General features: G+C 40.6%; 1 protein-coding gene and 1 long non-coding RNA gene across 3 annotated transcripts in view; both read left to right on the top strand.

Annotated features, from left to right (window-relative positions):
- Positions 1-21,420, top strand: part of SSU72 (SSU72 homolog, RNA polymerase II CTD phosphatase) — a 63,810-nt gene extending 42,390 nt beyond the window's left edge. For both annotated transcript variants that reach the window (XM_034753700.1, XM_034753699.1), the window contains 3 exons: positions 14,487-14,626; positions 18,849-18,967; positions 20,821-21,420. In XM_034753700.1, the coding sequence (XP_034609591.1) occupies positions 14,487-14,626; positions 18,849-18,967; positions 20,821-20,922 (361 nt within the window). In that variant the 3' untranslated portion in view covers positions 20,923-21,420. The remainder of the gene's footprint in view (positions 1-14,486; positions 14,627-18,848; positions 18,968-20,820) is intronic.
- LOC117868102 lies at positions 1,498-14,361 on the top strand. The gene is made up of 3 exons (XR_004643566.1): positions 1,498-1,757; positions 7,744-7,781; positions 9,355-14,361. It is a non-coding gene; the product is annotated as an uncharacterized LOC117868102 (long non-coding RNA).
- Positions 21,421-22,977: the final 1,557 nt, after the last annotated feature.

Below are 22,977 nucleotides of genomic sequence, written 5' to 3' on the forward strand. Positions count from 1 at the left end.
CTTGAGGACCTGCTCCATGATTTTTCCAGGGACTGAGGTGAGGCTGACTGGCCTGTAGTTCCCCGGATCCTCCTTCTTCCCTTTTTTAAAGATGGGCACTACATTAGCCTTTTTCCAGTCATCTGGGACCTCCCCCGATCGCCATGAGTTGCCAAAAATAATGGCTAATGGCTCTGCAATCTCACCCGCCAACTCTTTTAGCACCCTCGGATGCAGCGCATCCGGCCCCATGGACTTGTGCACGTCCAGTTTTTCTAAATAGTCCCGAACCACTTCTTTCTCCACAGAGGGCTGGTCACCTTCTCCCCATGCTGTACTGCCCAGTGCAGCAATCTGGGAGCTGACCTTGTGCGTGAAGACAGAGGCAAAAAAATCATTGAGTACATTAGCTTTTTCCACATCCTCTGTCACTAGGTTGCCTCCCTCATTCAGTAAGGGGCCCACACTTTCCTTGATTTTCTTCTTGTTGCTAACATACCTGAAGAAACCCTTCTTGTTACTCTTAACATCTCTTGCTAACTGCAACTCCAAGTGTGATTTGGCCTTCCTGATTTCACTCCTGCACGCCTGAGCAATATTTTTATACTCCTCCCTGGTCATTTGTCCAATCTTCCACTTCTTATAAGCCTCTTTTTTGCATTTAAGATCAGCAAGGATTTCACTGTTTAGCCAAGCTGGTCGCCTGCCATATTTACTATTCTTTCTACACATCGGGATGGTTTGTTCCTGCAACCTCAATAAGGATTCTTTAAAATACAGCCAGCTCTCCTGGACCCCTTTGCCCTTCATGTTGTTTTCCCAGGGGATCCTGCCCATCTGTTCCCTGAGGGAGTCAAAGTCTGCTTTTCTGAAGTCCAGGGTCCGTATTCTGCTGCTCTCCTTTCTTCCTTGTGTCAGGATCCTGAACTCGACCATCTCATGGTCACTGCCTCCCAGGTTCCCATCCACTTTTGCTTCCCCTACTAGTTCTTCCCTGTTTGTGAGCAGCAGGTCAAGAAAAGCTTTGCCCCTAGTTGGTTCCTCCAGCACTTGCACCAGGAAATTGTCCCCTACACTTTCCAAAAATTTCCTGGATTGCCTGTGCACCGCTGTATTGCTCTCCCAGCAGATATCAGGGTGATTAAAGTCTCCCATGAGAACCAGGGCCTGTGATCTAGCAATTTCTGCTAGTTGCCAGAAGAAAGCCTCGTCCACCTCATCCCCCTGGTCTGGTGGTCTATAGCAGACTCCAACCACGACATCACCCTTGTTGCTCCCACTTCTCAACTTTATCCAGAGACTCTCAGGTTTTTCTGCAGTATCATACCGGAGCTCTGAGCAGTCATACTCCTCTCTTACATACAACGCAACTCCCCCACCTTTTCTGCCCTGCCTGTCCTTCCTGAACAGTTTATATCCATCCATGACAGTACTCCAGTCATGTGAGTTATCCCACCAAGTCTCTGTTATTCCAATCACATCATGAAGCCTAATAATAATTAGAGCCTTTCACTTTTAGGTTGCCAATTTGAATCTTTTCCATATATCCCCAACGAACAGAAGCTGTTACTGGTTGTGGATGGTTTGGATACCTGGGTGAAATGAGATGGGTGGCCAAGGCATTTCAACACAAACCACTACCATCATAATGGGCCCCCTTCTCAGCAGACAGGATATGGACTGAACAGGCTACGAAGACTAAACTAAGCCAGAGGCGATCCCTCCAGAGCAAGTTGAGCTGTACTGGGAATCCAGCCTTGCTGCTGCCCATTCCGTGGGTAAATACTGGATTTCATTCTCCTTGTTACGAGCACTAAGCAACAAAACATTACATTAAAGCTTAAATGCCATTGACATCACAAGGAGCATCTTAATCTCACACCTATTCCCTGAAGTAAACTGATAGGTCATCCTAAGGATGACTGGGCAAACCAGATCGAGGTGGATTTGCATAATGAAAAGCTTTGCATTTTCATGCTGAATTTATTCATCCAATGCAATAGAATAAAATATGACCTCAGTCAGGCTAGTATAGGGAGTATGTTGGTTTAGTTTGATCTTGAGTGTTCTTGGTTTTCCCCCCCATGAAAACATGTTCTTTGAAAACCTGTTTGGTTGCCATTCCACCTGGTGGTGTGGCTTCCTTAAGTGAAGAATATCCTAGAACATCCCTGACAGGTATTTGTCCAACCTGTTCTTTAAAACCTCCAGTGATGGGATTCTGCAATCTCCCTTAAAGCCTATTCCCGACCTTTTTCTATCTTTGTAGTTAGAAAGTTTTTCCTAATATTTAATCTAAATCTTCACTTCCAGTCACAAACTGTTATGTGGTGCTACTGTGCACTACTGAACTGCTCCTGGCTGTAGTTCAGTGCAGGGTGAGACACTTCCTTTGTGTAGTTCAGTAAACACATTTTTCTGGTGCCTCACAAAAGCAGGATAAGTGTTGCATATTGTATTGTGTGATGTTTGGGAGTAAGAGAACCAAAGGTTATTTGAGTTGAAATGTAGAATTGTAGGACTGGAAGGAATCTTGAGAGGTCAATCTAGTCCAGTCCCCTGCATTCGTCCTACTTAGATCATTTCCAGGTTATGAACAATTAAACATACTTCAAGGGTCACAAGTTAGTTTAGGCCTAAAATTTAGATTTTTATTTTAAAAATATTACAAAAACTAAGATCAGTTAAAGGATTCCCATCATTTGTGATACAACTATATTTTGTTTAGTTGTAAACGTTCCCCTGCATTGATTGCAATCCAAACTTAGTAGCATTGCTAGCACACGATCCAGAAAAGTAAAATAACTAATCTTATTTTCATTGCCCAAGTGGAGGGGAATATAAAAATCAAGAACTGGCATTAATAAGTAACCTTGATATTTTAATTTTATTTCCAGTGTTGGGTAAGGCATTGACACACACAAACTTTTCAAATGTGTTTTTTAACCCCAAAGTATCCCCTTTTGGTGTTTTAAGACACTCAATCTAATACTTAGAACCTGAGTTACATTACACAATACAATGAGCTCTATGCACAAGAATTGCATAAATTTATGTTTAAAAACATGCAGTTTCCATGCAAATTGAAGTGGATCTAGCCATATTCTTGCAGTAGTAAATTGCAGCACGCTGGAGTATGGAACGGGGAGGGATTGATAGCTCAGTGGTTTGAGCATTGGCCTGCTAAATCCAGGGTTGTGAGTTCAATCCTTGAGGGGGCCACTTAGGGATCTGGGGCAAAAATCAGTACTTGGTCCTGCTAGTGAAGGCAGGGGACTGGACTCGATGACCTTTCAGGGTCCTTTCCAGCTCTATGAGATAGGTATATCTCCATATATTATAACTTTTAATCCTGATTCTTTTTCAGTCTTATTCCCTGGAGAAATAAGGAAGGCTCTTAAACTACTGGAAAGCTAGATCAGTGTTTTTTCTAGGTCCCCCGGAGGAAATGTTTGGTTTTTATTTCTGCTAATAGGACACATACACAATACAGAATTTATATGGTAAATAGTAGCCAGTTAGAAAGCGAAGATGATACCATGGAAAAATGAGACCTTCAAATGCCATTCCAAACAGCTATAATTGGCTTGTCTGCATAGCAAAACAGAACATTTGGTTTCTACAAGGAAAAATTATAGTATCTGTACCAGTATGTTGACCACTGTACCCAGAGCCTGAGTCATTTGCATGTCAAATTTTTATTTGAAGATTTAAACTCCCTGGGTGCCGGGGATAGCTATGAAAATATGTTTTCACGAAAAGTGTGTCCACTTCTTTGGAAAATGCAAAGTTAAAAGCTGGATACAATTTAATAAATAATCCCCAGTACGTTTTAGGTAGCGACAAACTTTCGTCTTAAATCAGTTGTGAATTTCTTGTTTAAAAGACTCATTTGGTAGGTGTATAAAATGGAACATCTGTAATACTTGGGTAGATTGAAGCTTAACTTGATAATATGTACAGGATGTTAACGAATACATGCCAGTAGTTGTACTTGTGCACTATTTGCATAGTGCCTTTTGTGGGCCTGAGAAGGCTTTCTGGTATTAAACTGTGCACCATATTAAACTATATGTTCAAACTCTGCTTAAATGCAGTCCCCTTTGAGCATTACCATGGTACCAACAGTGCTACGCAGTAGGGCAAGAAATTAAAATTAGGGCTGTCAAGTGATTAAAAAAAATAATCATTAATTAACAATAATAGAATACCATTTATTTAAATATTTTTGGATGTTTTCTACATTTTCAAATATATTGATTTCAATTATAACACAATATAAAGTGTACAGTGCTCACTTTATTTATTAGAAATATTTGCACTGTAAAAAACACAAATTGTATTTTTCAATTCACCTAATACAAGTACTGTAGTGCAATCTCTTTATCATGAAAGTTGAACTTACAAATGTAGAATTATGTACAAAAAATAACTGCATTCAAAAATAAAATAATGTAAGACTTTAGAACCTACAAGTCCACTCAGTCCTATTTCTTGTTCAGCCAATGGCTCAAGACAAACAAGTTTGTTTACATTTGCAGCATTTACATAATGCTGCCCACTTCTTGTTCACAATGTCACCTGAAAGTGAGAACAGATGTTCTCATGGCACTGTTGTAGCCGGCGTTGCAAAATATTTACATGCCAGATGCACTAAAGATTCATATGTCCCTTCATGCTTCAACCACCATTCCACAGGACATGCATACATGCTGATGATGGGTTCTGCTCTATAACGCTCCAAAGCAGCATGGACCAACGCATGTTCATTTTCATCATCCGAGTCAGATGCCACCAGCAGAAGTTGGATTTTCTTTTTTGGTGGTTTGGGTTCTGTAGTTTCTGCATCGGAGTGTTGCTCTTTTAAGACTTCTGAAAGCATGCTCCACACCTCATCCTTCTCAGATTTTGGAAGGCACTTCAGATTCTTAAACCTTGGGTCGAGTGCTATAGCTATCTTTAGAAATCTCACATTGGTACCTTCTTTGCATTTTGTCAAATCTGCACCGAAAATATTCTTAAAATGAACAACATGTGCTGGGTCATCATCCAAGACTAATATAACATGAAATATATGGCAGAATGCAGGTGAAATAGAGCCGGAGACATACAGTTCTTCCCCAAGGAGTTCAGTCACAAATGCAATTAACGGATTATTTTTTTAATGAGCATCATCAGCATGGAAGCATGTCCTCTGGAATGGTGGTCAACGCATGAAGGGGCATATGAATGTTTAATATATCTGGCACGTAAATACCTTGCAATGCCGGCTTCAAAAGGTCCATGCAAACGCCTGTTCTCGCTTTCAGGTGCCATTGTAAATAAGAAGTGGGTAGCATTATCTCCCGTAAATGTAAACAAACCTGTTTGTCTTAGCAATTAGCTGAACGAGAAGTAGGACTGAGTGGACTGATAGGCGCTGAAGTTTTGCATTGTTTTATTTTTGAGTGCAGTTATGTAACAAAAAAAAAATCTACATTTGTAAATTGCACTTTCAGGATAGAGATTGCATTTGTATGAGGTGAAGTGAAAAATACTGTTTTTTATTTATCGTTTTTACAGTGCAAATATTTGTAATAAATAATATAAAGTGAGCAGTGTATACTTTGCATTCTGTGTTGTAATTGAAATCAATATATTTGAAAATATTAAAAAAATCAAAATATATTTCAATTGGTATTCTATTGTTTAACAGTGCAATTAATTTTTTAACGACTAATTTTGAGTTAATCGTGTGAGTTAACTGCAATTAATCAACAGCCCTAATTAAAATAGAATATCCTGTCCGACTATGACAATGGCTTCTTATGCTGGAAAGGGCTGGCAGAGTGAAGTACCCTCGACATGTATTGCCCTTGCCTCTTCATGCTGCATGCCATAAACACATGATTGTCTAGCTGTGTCTGACATTTAAATGCATCAGACAGTACTGCTGTTTATATTAAAGTTTAGTTGCCCTAGGAAAATGATCTGTGCATTGTTGTCTGTGTGCCAACTCTAATTAACTAGAGCTCTGTGGCTCAGATGCTATTGAAATCTCTATGAAGAAACAGATAATGCTTAATCCAGTTGGACAAATAATGAATAGTACATGAATTAATGGAAAACTCAGAGTATCGGCTGCACAGTTTAGTGTTCTATTCCTCCTTCCTTCACTTAACTCCCATCTCCCGGCATAACTGTACAACCCCAGTTTTATTTCCTGTTCCTCCCATTTCATTGTCCTCAGAACCTCCTTAGTTACTTAATCAAAAGTAACTTGTGGCAGTGCCTTGAAGCTCTAGTCATGGACTAGGACCCCATTGTGTGAGGAGTACCAACACACCACAAAAAAGACAGTCACTCCCCCAAAGAGCTTACAATCAAAGTAGTGACCCAATAAAGTTGCCACTGTCTGAGCTATGCCATTGTTCAGGCCCAGGGGCTGTTCCTTTTGAAGGTGAAACCATTTTCTTTGTGCATTAAGGGCCTAAATTTTCAAAAACTATTAATTATTTTAGGTGCCCGACTTGATACTCCAAGGGCGGATGCTAGGCACTGTCTGAAAATCAGGCCTCTAAGATGTCTGAAGTTAGTCATGCAAAATCACTGGTCACTTAAATTTAGGCCTTAGAATTCATAGAATCATAAAGTAAACATCCAAGGGCATTTGAGGGAAAGGAACTTTTTTGGCTGTATCTTACTGCTACCTCTATTCTGTACATAAATTGTGTATGTAAAATGCTCAGTTAACCATAGAACGTCTGAGACTATGAGCAGACAAAATAGGTGGGTGGAGTCTAAATGCAAAGTCCGTTGCATCTGGAAATGGATATGAAGAATGTCCTTTGTTTAGGAATGGTCATGTTTTAAGAAGGGGGAACTGTGAAGGTCTTTACAGCTAAACCATATAACCAGCCAGTGTATTACTGTCCTCTCTGTATAAGAAGTTTTTTGTCCCACGTCCATCAATATGGAATTTGACCACCCTACACAGCAACAATTGTCTACAACTACAGTGTCCTTCCAGCTATGTTTCATACAGGATCCTCTCTGGGTTTTGATAGAACTGGTGACTCATTCTCCCCACTTTATTTATAATCAGAGGGGAAAATGAGCCCAAAGAAAAATGGAACCATTGATTTGGAACAACTTTTCCTGACCTATTTTATATTGCGTTTGAAATGGACTTTCTTCTTTACTGTTACAAGCATTGTTACAAGAATTGCCTGCTTATATATAAGTAGTTCTTGCCATGATCTGGCTGAGGTAGCCCAGGAAACCATATCCTATGACACTGGCAAGAATAACCTTTTATTTTTTATTATTTTTATAGTAACTTCCCTATTTTAATGCTTGTGAAAGGTGCTGGGATGAAAGTCCTGGAGACGGAAGCCTTTATCCACAAAATGTACATTATGGCCTTTAGCTTCCTCCGCCTTGGTTCCCCCCACCAACGTGCTTCAGTCCTTTTCTGAATGGTCCACATCCATGGGTGAAAGAGGAGTTCAGTTGCTGTTGGTCTCTTGAAGACTGTTCACAACGGGTCCAATGGCGAGCTCTGATAGGTGTGGTTTTGTTTTTGTGTGTGTCTGTGTGTGTGTGTTTTTTCGAGTGTGGCCACCTAAGTGTTGAAAACTTGACTAGAAGCTCCCATTCTTTCCCTGTTGGCCATCAGAGGGTGGTAACTTCTGGCAACCTAATGGTGTAGAGCTCCCTATTTCATTACTGACTCACTGAGTCATCTAGTTCCTCTGTAACTCTCTTCTTTCTTTAAACTAACAGGATGTTAGTGTAAGAACGTCATCCCTTTTCATTGCAAGGTAAGATTATACAGAGTTGGTTTCATTAATTAGGATTGTCGTCATGCTGGATTTAATAAATACATAGCAAAATTTAGTATTAATTAATGTAACTGACAGGACTGATAAAAGCATGTGATAGGCTCATTTTGTGAACACATCTGCTAATATACTTAAGTCCTGACTTGCAATACTCCTGCTATTCTACTTCCAGCCTTCCCCGATCACAGATTCCCAGTGATATCACATTGCAGGACAGTTTTGGGAGTTGGACTAATGTTTCATTGTTAAAGGGAAGTTTACTAGCCGGCTGTACTATTTAATACACAATATGTCTGTATATTTCATAGAACTGGGAGGGACCTCGAGAGGTCATCTAGTCCAGTCCCCTGCACTCAAGGCAGGACTGAGTATTATCATTCTAAACCATCCCTGACAGGTGTTTATCCAACCTGCTCTTAAAAATCCCCAATGATGGAGATTCCACAACCTCCCTAGGCAATTTATTATAGTGTTTAATCACCCTGACAGTAGGAAGTTTTTCCCAATGTCCAACCTAAACTGCCCTTGCTGCAAATTTTGTGTGATATTGCAGGAGTTCTTTTAATAAATCTCCCTTTTTCAGGTGCTTGCCCCTTCACAGTGCAGAAGTAGGTTAATGCATGAGGAAAAATAATAGCATTGATCACTAGCTTTGGGTTAGATCTTTCAAAAACCATTTTTGCTGATTTCTGTGATCAAACCCTTTCACACTTCAACAGAGGGGCAGATTTTGATCTCAGTTACCCTGATGTAAATTTGGGGTAACTCCCCTTGAAGTTAATGGAGTTAATTGCTTCTGATTTCCCCCTTGTGTGAAGTGAGGAATCTGGCCTCACTTTGGGATGTCCAGAACACAACTATTCTGCGGTATCTGAAAGTTCTCTAACAATCTAAGTCTCTTGTCTCAGCAAACTTTGCACTCTTTTTTGCCATGCAAAGTGTTACAAGAAATCTGCCACCATCAAGTGCATGACTTTTTCCTAATCCTAACACCAAAAGAATGGGCTCTGTTCAGGCTAGCTGCTTTCTGTGCTCCAAATATCACTAGAATATCTGATGCCCTGGCCAAGATCACAGCTTTGCTGTTGCCTTGCTACAAAAGTAAAACTAGAGTTTTACATCATTGTGAGCTTGTATGGTGGTAATTCTCTCTCTCTCTCTCTCTCTCTTCTGCCCCCCCCTCCCCCACAGGTGGCAGTTTCTCTTTAAGGCCACCTTGTCTTTGTTCCTGACCTTCCTTTTCTCTTATTGTCCCCTTGTGGTTCCATATATGAAGTGTACTCCAGTTAAAATCCTAATCCCTGAAAATGGTACCCACAGGTTTAGAGTTGGGTTAAGTTTTACCTGCAGCTGTGCAGGTGCATCTTTTATGTGGGAGAGAATAGAAAACATCTTGATGCTGACACCAAGTCAGCTTCTGAGGGATCTCTTCCATTTAATGCAGCTTGACTTAGCATTGTTTCCAGGGTCTGAGTGTGAGGCTCACAGTGACTTCTGTCCTCTCTGATGGTAATGTGCATTTCCTTAAAATCTCTGTATTTCCTTGTTCCAGAATTGTCAATGGTCAACTATATGGGAACCATACAGAACAGTGTTATCCCACCCTCGAGAAGTTTGCACTAACACAGTATTTTACGTCTCCAATCATGCTGTTTTCACGAAGAACAGAATATTACTCTTACTAGACTCCTTTGTAATCTTTGGGGAGAGAACCTAGCCTTTAGTACGATCGACTATGCTCTAACTTTTTTTCTTAAATTTTAACTTCTGAAATAGAATTTAGAATAACTACAGTTCTCAAAGGTGGTGAATAACTTTGTGGTATAAACATAAACAGAGAGTCTGGCTTTAACATATTCAAGCCGTACATTTTTTGGTTTGTTTAAAAAAAAAAAAAAAAAAAAACACTGTATCTGTATTTTATTACATGATTCACTCTGTTTAAACATGTTTAGTACAATTTTTGAAATAGTTGCAAATCATAGACCTATAAATCCTTACGCCTCTGGAAAACTTCAAATGGGGAATTGGGAATACGAAAAAGGACACACATCTAACTGGAAGCACAAAGTAGTGAGAGAGAGATTACTGATACTTGGATAAAGCGAACTTCTTTAAATTTTTAATGAGAAATTTGTCAGGATGAATAGCAGAAATACATCTTTTAGATAATTTATTGCAATAGGAAGCAAAGATATTTAGAATTTAGAGAAATGTTTTAGAGAAATGTTTGCATGAAGATAATTCCAACTGAGAATGTGTAAAAGGCTCAGGTTATGCTGCATTGCCTCATTCTCCTTACACTGGTTTAACATCGGCACAGTTCCACTAACTGCAATGGATTTACTCCAGTTTTACATTCATTTAAGTGAGGAGAGCTGGGCTCGTTACGTAAGAAGAGAGACAATGCAGCAACAATAGGATGGGAGAATCCAGCAGCTCAGGTCAGCCACTGGCAGTGCTTCATGCTAAACAAATCCAGTATAAATCCAGTCCTGCAGAAGTTATTTTGGGTGGGTGTTCAGAGAAAGTGATGGCTTGATCCAGTTTTCTTAATCAAATCACCATGGTTTGGAAGTCCAAGACTGTTTTAATATTTTAGTAGCTGACTAAACCTTATAATGATAGGACGTTGCTGCACTGTTCAGAGTTGGCTACAAAGAATCCCTGTTGATGTCTTAAATACTTGTGCCAGTACTGTAAAGCAATATACCAAAGTGTCCTCTTACTATACAACACATCTTGACATCAGATTCTAAGCCTTCTTCTGTGCTGCACGTAAGAATAGCTTCTTTAGTGTGGATGAAAGCATGACACTGGTAGACTAGAAGCTGTATTTGAGAGGAGTAAGAAAAGGAGGTGCCAGCGTGACATGTAACCTAAACGTGTTCAGGCAGGTACTTCCACTGGCTTCGGCATCAAGCTAGATTTTGAGGTGGGAATAGTCTGAGCTCCAAGTTGTCTGTTCAGCACACACACTGCCAGCTGTGCTGAATTGCTTGTGAGGTTTAAGATGCATATTGCTAACTATAAGGATTGAAGTAAGACACTCACTTTGCTGAGGACTTGCCTGTATATATCTGCCAACTAATACTGATAGCACCGATATTGTATATCTCTGTGTTTAAATTCTATGAGTTGAGAGGTTATGAATAAACTGATTAGAGGGGCAAACAGTGGGTCGGCTTACTCTTGTTTGGGACAATCCACTGGGTGGGAGGACAGAGTATAACTTTCTATGAGATGATCTCTTTTTAAAAACAAAACTTAGTTTAAAGTTGTTTGTTTTACTGTTCATTGTGATCTTTTTGGCTTTGTGTGGAATAAGTGGAGGACAGCTGATGAGTTGAGTTCTTTAAATTTTACAGACCTAAAGAATTTCTCCATACCAAGAAATGAACACAATACATCTTTAGTAAAATTGAGAGACTGCTCATGTAAATAGCTTGTGTTCTATTGACTAAAAATTAGTACGTAGTGCTAAGGGTACTGGAGAAATTAGGTGCACATGCAGGCAACATTTTCTGACTGGAATCAAACGCATTTGAGCCCAATTCTAATCATGCTTCAGTTTCACCCTTGTGGGATTCCATTGACTTCAGTGGAGTTACAGTGGTATGAGATCAGAATCAGGCCCATTATAAAAGATGGTGGGATCAAGGATGTAAAATGGACATAATATAGTTGACAAGCAGTGGTTTGTCTTGGTTGAAGACATCCTGGAGAAATGCATATGCTTCTAGTGTTGACTTGCTGAACATCATCATAGTGGTGAGATTGCTGCTGTAGCTGAGAGCCAGCATTGCTGTTCAAAAGTCAGAGGAAAAGTTTGTGGATACCATCTGGAGAGGTGGCTCTGCCAAAGAACGTGTCTAGAATGCATAGAGTAGGAGACGGTGGGGATGGAACACTGGGCAGAAGAGGAAGGTCTGACTCAAATGACTCTCAAGATATCTGGGCAAGCATAGTGGAGGTAGTGACAGAAGTGTCAAACCATCAAGGCGTATTGAAATTCACCCTAGCTTGTGATGGGGGAAAGAAAAGGATCATGAGTACATAATGCAAACACTCACCATTCCCACCTCCACTTGTTGAACGTGTGGTATGGTGTTTTTTTCAGGTGCAGTGTGTATAATAAGTGCTATATGAAAATGGCACAAGTCTTAAAATACTTGTTTCTGGCCTCTTATTCTGTATGCAGGCAGATGGCCCCTGGGAGAAAGTAGCTGTAAGTTGGCAGAAGAGGTAAAACTTGACTGTGTGGGCTTTTTAGTAAATTTAATTCCCTGCCTTAGTGTTCTAAAGGACAGATGCCAAAGACATATTTTATCTTAGAAAGGAAACATACCCAAGAGCAGCTGATATTGTGCCAGAGCATGTGATTGAGAGTATGTAGACAGAAAAATCCAGGACCAGATGGGATCCAACTCAGGATCCTGAAGGAAGCAGAAATTGGGGGCATACCTGATGGATTGGAGAGTAGAAGGAAAGCATGTTTTAGGCACGTCCAGGGAACTAACGTCCATTAAAACAGAAGGATGATAAACATGGACTCCCAAAAGGAAGAACGTGGGTAGTAAATCCAGTAGAGCTTTTCAAGGATGTAACCAAGAGTGACCTGGTGAAACTATGAACCTAGTAAGTGCTGCAGAACTATTTGAGTAGATAATTAATTGGCCATTGTAGACCAATCATAATTCCATGTGGAAGCGTTTTTGAGAAAGGGATAGCCAAAGCTTGGGGGAGTGATTTTCGTTAGTGATCTGGAAGAAGGAAACATGTAGTGAGATGACAATTGGCTGAGGATATAAAAAGGGCAGCACCAATCTTTCTTTTGAAGCGCAAAAGACATTCAGAAGAATGTTGTCTTTGTTAGGCAAGTGATCTGGACAATACAGTGTGGAGAATGTAAGCTGATAGTGAAAGACCAAAATAATAAAAATAGAATATCTACTCTATATACAGCAGAACACTGAGTAGGCAGAGGAGCTGGGGTTAATTTTTAATGCAATTCAAAACTTATTTTATGTTTTATTAAACATCAGAGTTCAGGAGGGCTTAAGTGAGCACCTGTAGGTTAGAGGAAGTGACTTCATGCAGTTCCTTCAACAGCACTTGAGAATGGATTTGGGATAGTCTGTATAGATCCGGTTACCCAGGCAGCACAGGGGAATTTTAGAACTCGCAGGATAACCAAAATGAAAGATACAGGGATTTGAGTCCCAAATTATTTCAAAGATTTAGAAACTAGGTCTGTGTTCTTTAGAAAAGAAGTTAGAGGGGTTCGGGGAGGAGTATGAATCTGTAAAGAATGCAAGAATAGATAGCTCACTTCAACGTTTGCAAGATTCAAGATCAGAAAGGGTCTGGCTACTAAAGAGGGGAATTCCTATACACAAAAATCACACATTTGTAAATGGTGCATCTTTACACTGTTAATAACTAGTGCAAACTTGCATTCTCCAAAGACTTGTTTGTAAGTATCACTGCTTCTTCTAAGGTGAGAAGAGAGATGTGCATTGGCTAATAGGTTTCTTCTATCCACACATTTTTGGTGTTCCTAATCCACATCTGAAACTTTGCCTCCAGATGGGGTTTTGCCGAAGGGCTTTAAGTTAGGTATTTTCTGAAGGTAATGAACCAATTTTTAGAAATGGCGTGTCTGGAAATAAATGGCCTTTCACCAAGGTTTCAAATTATAGCAAGACTTTGTATGTTAAACAGTTTAAAAAAAGAAAAAAAAAAAAAATCCCAGAGGCCTGATTCTGCAGGGGTTTGACAAAAAGCCTAAATGAGCCACAGGTTAAAATGGCCCTGTATGCTGGCGCATCTTACTGAAACCACATATTTCAGAAGCCTGGGAAGATAATGATGGTGTTGACAGCAGTATGTCCCATTCCTGTATGGAATTGGAATGCAGTGTGTGAATCCTGGCCCTGAGATTAGTCATACCACTGAAATAGATACTAAGCAGCAGATGAAATTCATCCCTTTCATATGAAGACTGTATAAAGTTCCAATAAGCATAAATCACTGTCTTTCTCCAGCACACCCAGGCTTGGTGACACATTTTCAAGGCACTTTTCTCCTTTGGGTTTTTTAATTCCCATAGGAAGATCGGTTATAAAAACCCAGTTGTGAGTAGGTCCGACACATGTCTGCAACTAGCATTAAGAGCACAATATGACTGGCTTTTAACATACAGGCCCTGACTGTTGGAAATATTGTAAGCAAACAGACACACGTTTTTATGTATATAAAACGGGTACATGTCGTTAATTGCTCAAGTATTGTGGCTACAGAACTTGCTCCATAAAAGACAGAAGTTTCTTCATTTTCAGAGAGCCTTCGAGGGTCATCTTTGCCTCCGAACTGACAATAATACTACATTTCTGTGAAGGTGGCTGTGTGTTCCAGAGACTCTAAGAAATTTTCCGGAGTGGGTTGTCTTTCCAGCTTTTTAGGACATTGCTGTAGAGTTCAGTTAAGTTCATTGACCTTTATCTTTTCAAATAGGAGACAACTTATAGCTCTTCCTTGGGTGTGTGTGTTTTTTGGTTTTTTTTTTTGGTCCTAATTATTAGCTTCTAAGCAAACAAAGGCAAATAAAGAGTAATGGAAGCATTTACTTTACTGAAAGAACAAAAAATTACTTTCCAAGTTACTTAACTCTAGAAACTTCAGATATACACAGAATGGGATTTTACACATGTTGGACAGAAATAAGCGAATCAAGCCACGACCAGAAAGATTCCAGAACTGCAAAGATGTGTTTGATCTGATTCTAACTTGTGAAGAAAGAGTCTATGATCAAGTAGTAGAAGGTAAGGACCTTGGATGGTTAAACTAAGTTTACTTCAATTACCCTTTTAGTCCCTCTCAAATTGGAAACGTGTATCCAACCCATCTGGCGTCAGCTGGAAGATGCATCTGGGAAAAGACTAGCAGTCCCTTATCTGGGGTCAGATGTGTCACAAAGGTGATGGCTAGCTGGGAAAATGCCAACTATATCTGTAAAAGATGTTAGTGGGTTGTGCACGTGCCATCAAAACAGGTAAGGGGTTGGTGGGATTGGAGGAGCTATCCTGAAAGTCAAGTATATTTACAGACTAAGATTCCAAATGCTTCTGAAGACGGAAACCCAGCAGGTTGAATAAGGTGCATCCTGCCTTTATGGAGTGGGTGTCGCCTTGCAGGGGAGAGATGCAAAACAACCCTCCTATCTACTTCCCTGAAAGCAGAAGTTGCCATTTGCAAATGAGTCCATACAAAAGTCTAAGTGTGTCAGTTGCCCCATCTCTACTACAGTTCAGACGACGTTAAGAGGCTCTGGCATAACTATGGCGAACACAGGTTCAGTGTGTCCACACAGCAGTGTCTCACCAGCTAGGTTGGCCTGTCCATATCTCCATAATACATAACTGTCTGGGTCTGTTGGTTCTAGGAGAGCTGCCTAGATTTTTCCCCAGATTACTGATTCATCTGAAGACTGCCAGGGACAGAGGGTTGTGGGTGTTCTTCTCACACAGCACTGCACCATGTGATATCCCTTCCTCACCCCATGCAAATCCTGGCAGTGGGAAAACTCATAGACTTTAAGACTGATCATCTAGTCTGCCCTCGTGCACACTGCAGGCCACGGAACCCCACCCAGCCACTCCTGGAATAGACCACTATCCTCTGGCTGAGTTATTGAAGTCCACAAATCATGATTTGAAGACTTCAAGTTACAGAGAATGCGCCATTTACATTAGTTTAAACCTGCAAGTGATCCATGTCCCATGGTGCAGAAGAAGGCAAACCCCTCTCCCCGCCCCAAAGTCTCTGCCAATCTGACTGGGGGAATATTCCATCACAACCTTATCTGGCAATCAGTTAAACCCTGAGCATGTAGGCAAGACCCACCAGCCAGACACCTGGAAAATAATTTGCTATAGTAACTCAGAGCCCTCCCCATCTAGTGCCCAATCACCGGCTGTTGGGGATATGTGCTACTAGAAGTCACAGATGGGCTACGTGCCACTGTAGGCAGTTCCATCATACCTCCCCTCCATAAACTTATCAAGCTCAGTCTGAAGCCAGTTAAGTTTTTGCCCATACTGCTCTCCTTGGAAAGCTATTCCAAGGCTCTTAGAAACCTTCACCTAAACTTGTTAATGGCCAATTTATATCCATTTGTTCTTTTCAGCATTAGCGCTTAACTTAAGTAACTAGTCTCCCATCCTGGTATTTATCCCTCAGATATATTTATAGAGAGCAATCATATTTCCCCTCAGCCTTCTTTTGGCTAGGCTAAACAAGCCAAGTTCTTTGAGTCTCATCGTAAGGTAAGTTTTTTCCATTCGTCTGATCACCCTAGTAGCCCTTTTCTACCTCTTCCAGTTTGAATTTTTCTTAAACATATGAGAGACCAGAATTGCACACAGTATTCCAGATGAGGTCTTACCAGTGCCTTGTATAATGGTACTAACGCTTCTCTATCGGGAATATCTCGGCTGATGCATGCTAAAATTGAATTAGCCTTTTTCACGGCTGCATCACGTTCATGGCTGATAGTCAGCCTGTGATCAACCAATACAACAGATCTTTCTCCTCCTTTGTTGCTTCCAACTGATAAATCCCCAGCTTATAGCAAAACCTCTTGTTAGTCCCTAAGTGCATGAACTTGCTCTTTGCACTATTAAATTTTGTCCCATTGCTATTACACCAGTGTTTAAGGTCATCCAGATCTTCTTAGCTAGCTAGGCATGGTTAGAAGGTCCCATCTGCATTTCAGCAGACCTGCATTAGAGCCCAGTTACTGCCTGACAATCATGTTCCAACCCTGTCCGTAAGCAGGTTTGAAGCAAGGTATGCCAAACCAGTCAGAAGCCATGGGCTAACTGTGTTGCATGTGGATATATGGAGTCAGCTCCATTACAACCTGATTATAAACTTATTTAAAACCATAGCATGGATGATCCTATAGTCTGAGCGCTATCTCCAGTGCTGAATGGTATCAAGAAATGTTAAGTCTTTTTTTTTTTTATTGAGAGAAGTGGAAACTGGTTCATGTCACACTAAGTAAGCAACCATTCAGTTGCCTAATAGTGAATGCTTAATACTTACACAGCTCTCTCCATGGTAAAGGCCTTTAAACAATCCTTATAATCTGCCAGAGAGGTAGAGCCGTGCTATCCCCATCTTGTAGATGGGGGTAAACAAAGCCAAGAGGTGACATGCCCAAGGAAATGGAGGTTCAATCGCTTTCTTGGTGGTTCTTTCTCAATTGAAGCCCCCTTTACCTGTTTCTCTTAATGCTGTCACAGAACAGCTGCCACTGTTGACAGAGCCCAGCTGAGTGTGCCAGAGGGGCTGTGGGAGAATCTTGAGGCGCCATGGGCGTGCGCCTCCTCACACTGACCGCTAATGCAAATGTAACGGTGCTTAGAAGTGAGAGCGGAGGCAGGAATGGAGCAGTGTAGCCAAATCACGAGAGGAGCTTCTACTGGAACTGTTGCCCTGCATTTATCTTTGGTCAGCATTGCCATCACCAAATATGAAGAACGCATTCTGGTTTCATTAGAAGAGTCTCTTTATTACTCCACAGGAGACAAAGTTCCTGTATTAAACATCCCTACAAATATTGTCCCTTAATATTCAGTGTGCTTGGCTCCAGCCAATGGTAAAATTAGCATTGGGAGTATGCATCTACAGTATAGATGTAACAGTGCTTTGCACTTACATGGTGCTGTTTCGAGGGGGATTGTCCCCATGTTACAAATGGGGGAAATGAGCACTGTGAGGCTAAATCATTTGCTTGAGGGTATACAGTCAGTGTCTGTACCAGGAACAGAACCCAGCCTCCTGGATAACCATTCAACATGCAATATCCCACAAATGGTGAGGAGTTATCTTTAAATTCATAAAGCAGCCAACCAAATCCAGTATCTTATATGTTTAAATAAAAGTTTTTGCCTGCCTGCTTAGTCCATCAGCATGTTGCCAGCTCTCCGAAGCACTGTATATTTACTTCAAGTTTCTGTCAGTTGTACTATTGCAGAGCTCTGGGCACTTTAAGGCAGCTGGCTTAGAACCACTTTGTTTTTTATGAGAGTAAGCCCCCTGAGATCTGAATGAATTGCCCCTAAATTCAGCACCCGCTGCTCACAAAGAACAGCCCTTGCTCTAGTATTTTAGAAGAGCGTTTTCTCTTTGATGGTCGGCAGTGGCAGGCAACTGCTCATTCAATTTCCACATTGTGCATCTCTTTCCAAGTGTGACGAGACTCTTCATAATTGGCAAATGAACGAGAGTTTGAGTGCTGCTGCATAGCTCCTGCTATGAATGGATGATGAAATGTTAAACCGGAGCCTTTGGCTAACTTTGCTACGCTGAGGTTGCAGGAGGTGGGCGGGAAAGAGAGCCTCTCGTTAATGCAGAGCACACCACTAGAAGCTTATAGAGTAGCAAGGCACCACAGTACTAGATATTCCACAGCCTTGCAGAATTTGCTTCCCTGGGAAGAGTTAGCTTTTTTGATCTGTGGGTGAAACACATTAAGGCCAGTTACTTCAAAAGTGACTGGTGAATTTGAGTCCTGGCTTTTGAAACACCTTAAAGGGATCTGATTTGCATAGGATACTTGAACAGCATTCTCTGAGAATCAGGCCTCTTTCAGGTGTTGCAAGTTGGGTACCCAAAATCACCAGTCACTTTAGAAAATCTTGGCCTAGGTCTTTATGATTATCCAAGTAAAGGCTGGGCAAGTAACTTTTGTGCTTGGGCAGGTGAACTCTCGTATCCTTCTGCAAGGTTCAATTATTTTATTTATAGCCAATCTCCTTTTGCTTCACTGAATACTTGGGGGCACTGCACAGCAAAATAGAAAAACATAAAATAGCCCGACCTCTTAAAACAAGATTCAGGGAAGACTGAGTCAGGACAAGACCTGTTTTGTTACTATAGCCCTCTCTCCCCATAAAGGCCTTACAAATATTTTCTTGGATGTCCATTTAAAGCCTGATGGCTTTCTAAAGTGTTGCTGTTTTGTGTGTTCCCAACTAGATTTAAATTCCAGAGAACAGGAGACATGCCAACCCGTACATGTGATTAACGTGGACATTCAGGATAATCATGAGGAGGCGACTTTGGGAGCTTTCCTTATTTGTGAGCTATGTCAGTGTGTAAGTATAAAGTTCTCATGCCCTATGGGCACCTTGGACTTAACTGATTAAAAGGTTTTTGTTTTTTTAAATTACTTAAAGATGCTTCTTGGAGCACTGCCTATGGTAGGTGATTAACCTGGGTGAATCTTTACCTGAAGCAAAATCCATATTGACAGACTGATGCTTCCCGAATCCTTCCCTAAGATTCGCTTCAGAGCGGATGTGCCTAGATGGATGAATCATCATTGAATTAATGTTTTTCTAGGGAAGAAAAAGTTTAAAACAAATATATAATTAGCCATGGGCATTGTGCTTGAATGAATACGCAATGCTTTTAGCTACTATTGTTTAAATCCAATATTGCACAGCCTGCACACATCAGCACTTACTACACGTTGAACCCCAGATGTGCTAACACTTCATTGTGTGCATAAAAACCATATATACTTAGAGGGGCTTATGTCCATTGCGACACAAGCTTTTAATATACAGTGATTCAGTTTAGATGTTCAGTTCTGAGGCATTACAAGAATGAGGAGTGCATCTTTTCAGAGTGTTGAACAAATCCCTCATTTGTGTGTGTGGTGGGGAAGAGATAAAATGCGTAAGCAGCTGGTAGCTTCTACTTTCCACCTTCAGTATTCTTGGCCCTACCAACTTATTTAATCAACACTTATATCTTCACTGGCTGATGCATTAAATTCTGAAGAAATCTAGCATTGTGTCCACGAGGGCAAAGGGAAAATTCTTCCACGCGCTAATAAGCCTCGATATTCCACTGTCATGGCAGACTGGAATTCCACAGAAAGTCTGGTCTATATTCTCTCTCTCTCTCTCCCCCCCCCCCCCCCCCCAGTCTTCTGTAGGCTTGATGAGATGGCAAAGCCATGTTTAAAGCTCTCAAGTCTCCTGCGTGTGCTTGCACCTAGTGTGGAACTTGGAGCTATTTTGATTCTTTCACAGGGAATGTTGGGTGGGGTGGCGTGGGGTGGGGTGGAGGAGAGGTCTCCTTGTGTTGCATGATCCAGGAACATGCTCACATGTAGTGCTGCCAAGAATATGTTCTAAGTAAATTGATTTGTGTTTTATGCTATTGTTGCCCAGTCTGATCTGAAGAAAAATATCACCAATATGTTGAGTGGGGGCTAAAAGGGCTGTAGATGTAACTTTCTTAGGTCATATATAGTCTCTCTCTGTCTTATGTCTTGTCCTCAGACAAAAGAGAATTCCTGGCCACACTAGTTAGGGAAACAATGTTAGATGCCTCCACTGCTAATATAGGTACTAAGGGACGAGGATCACAATGTAGATGGGACCTTGACTGTGTTTTGTAATCAGGCTCAAGTCTTGGCTGTGTGTTGAAATAGGATTAAGATGCCATCCACATTGCAAAATGGAACTAAATTGTAACTAGGTTGGGGGCAACAGTATTGTAACCTGCTGCCTCGCACAATGGTCTTTCTAGTGTATATGGGGCCACTGTGTTTGTTTGAAAAATGGTTCTGATTCCAGTGTGAATATGGCCCAAGGTGCCAGTCTGTCTGCCTGAATTCCTTTGAGGATTTGTTTTTGTTGCTAGTACTGAACTCAACAACCAAGCCACATCTTTAGTAATCAAATGTGGTACAAATTACATGTCAATATTATAGTTGCATGTTGTTTTGTATGTTAAAGAATACATATGTGTATCTACATATTGGGTGCAGCCTTCGGATTACTGGCAAATTGCCAATGAAGTCCTTAGTGTTTTATAATTTGGTCCATCCCAAATTCAGATTTAGAAATAAACCTAAACAAAGAGGAGCTGCCTTGCTGCAAACTCCATCAGCATCCTCTGATGTCAATTACTGATGTGTTCTTCCTCTTCTTAGATACAACACACAGAAGACATGGAAAACGAAATAGATGAGCTGTTACAGGAATTTGAAGAGAAAAGTGGAAGGACTTTTCTTCACACTGTCTGCTTTTATTAAAGCACGTCCGTCGCTTAGGCCTTAATGCAGATGAAAGAAGCATGTGTGTAACGTTCTGACCATACTGTACTTTCCCGGAAGATGAACTTCGAACTTTTTTTTGTTAATAATTTTCCTTTTCAGTGTTTGTTTTTACGTTTCAGGTGTTCTGCCACAGGCAGGCAGAGAGACCTGCTGAATTGTACATATGAAAATGAGAAAAAAAAATATACATAAAGGCCACCTATTTAAAAATAAAAATCAAGATTTTTTTAAAATCCTACTTTAGTTGTTACAAGTGGGATTTTAATTATAAAGAGAATGTTTCTTGGATGATACAGTTTATATTGTATTTTTCCAGCTTACAAATTTATTTTATTTCAGTTGTGCATTTTTTTTCTTCTTTTAATGAAACTGACTGAATGGCTGGAATATGCAAAGATGTGAATGGGAAATGAGTATCTGTATATTATTAGAGATGACATTGGGAGCATCCAATAAAAATGAAAATCTCCATTTCCTCCCTATCTTTGTTTTCAGAACAGAAGCTGGATAACTGCATGTTGGTTCCTTGTGATGAAACTAAAGGTCTCTAAAACAGCATTAGAGAAAAATGGGTTCAAACAAATGAACGTGGGTTGAGGGTATGGCACTGAACTTGGACTTAGAAGTTCCAGTTTCTAATCCTGGTTCTGCCAAAGATTTCATACATCACCTTGGGCAAGCTGCAAAGTCCCTGATCCTGCAGTGAGATGCACTGAGGTCAATGAGACTCCATACAGGTGCAGGGATTTGCTTATGCACATCTCATTGCAGGAATCAGGGCCTTAATCTATCTCTGCCTCACTTCCCTGATATGTCACTTATAACCAAGGTGTGCTATGGGAGGGTAAAATAATGATGTGAAGGCCTTAAGATACTATAATGACCTGCCACAAGTAAACAGACGTGTTCCATGTGAAGAATGGGAAACCGTAAAAACCTAGAAAAAGGAGCAATTTAATTATAAAGGGAAATTGAGTGTTTTTTGGATCTAAACATTCCATCCTGTGTTATGGTCTCAAACAAGATTGTGTTTCTACTGTCAGGCCAAAAACTGACCAGTCGCTGTTTATAAAGAAAACCAAACCATAATTGTATTGCTCAAAATGAGGGAAATGCCAAAAGTGAACAGCATAAATTGTGAAAATGAATTATTAATTAGAAGGTAAAGAATGAAAAAAGTGAAGTGCTACTGGTAGAAGATGAGAATTGTATGTTGATGTCTCTTTAAAGGTAACCTGTCAAGGATTCAGAGAGGACTAGGTTTGTGTCCTTTTTACTTCTTTATGATGTATGTAGAGAGGAACTGAAAGGTGTTTGCTTATTTTAACATGACACTGGAGTCAGAATCCGGATTCCTATGTTCTATTTCTGGCTCTCCCGTTCTTGTGATATAGTCTTGGATAAAACTCTTACCTACCCCCCACCCCCATTTCACAAAAACACTTACGCATGTGCTAAAAGCTCCATTGACTTCAATGGGATTTTAACACATGCTTAAAGTTAAGCAAGGGCTTAAGTGCTTTCCTGAAGTGGGGCCTTTGTGTGTCCTTTCCGATCTGTAAAATGCCGATATTTATCCACCTCTGTGAAACACTTTGAGATCTACGCATGAAAAGCCCTATGGAAGTGGCAAGTATCTACCACTTTCCTAATCTCTTTAACAAATACACATACAGTGCAAAGATGTATTTCTTCAAAGGTAGAACGGATGCAAGGCAAGTATCTGACCATGTTGCTTTGCACCCAGCAGCTCTTACAGCTCTCGAGTGCAGTTTTCTGCCCCATCAAGGGCACTGTGGAAATTCTTCCCCTCTTTGCCCAGGCATGATTTGCATTAAAGTGAAAAGCCATGACCCTGTAGGCCAGTGGTTCCCAAACTTTAACAATCTGTGAACCCCTTTCACTAAAATGTCAATTCTCATGAACCCCCCGCCCCCCAAAAATGAATATTTCCAGGGATTTTCTCCTTTACCTGAGTATAAATTATAAAAGCAGTGATCTTGGAAATATAAATTTTGTTTTTGACATGCC

Source organism: Trachemys scripta, chromosome 19 (genome assembly GCF_013100865.1).
Source record: "Trachemys scripta elegans isolate TJP31775 chromosome 19, CAS_Tse_1.0, whole genome shotgun sequence".
In the NCBI taxonomy this organism is placed as follows: Eukaryota; Metazoa; Chordata; order Testudines; family Emydidae; genus Trachemys; species Trachemys scripta.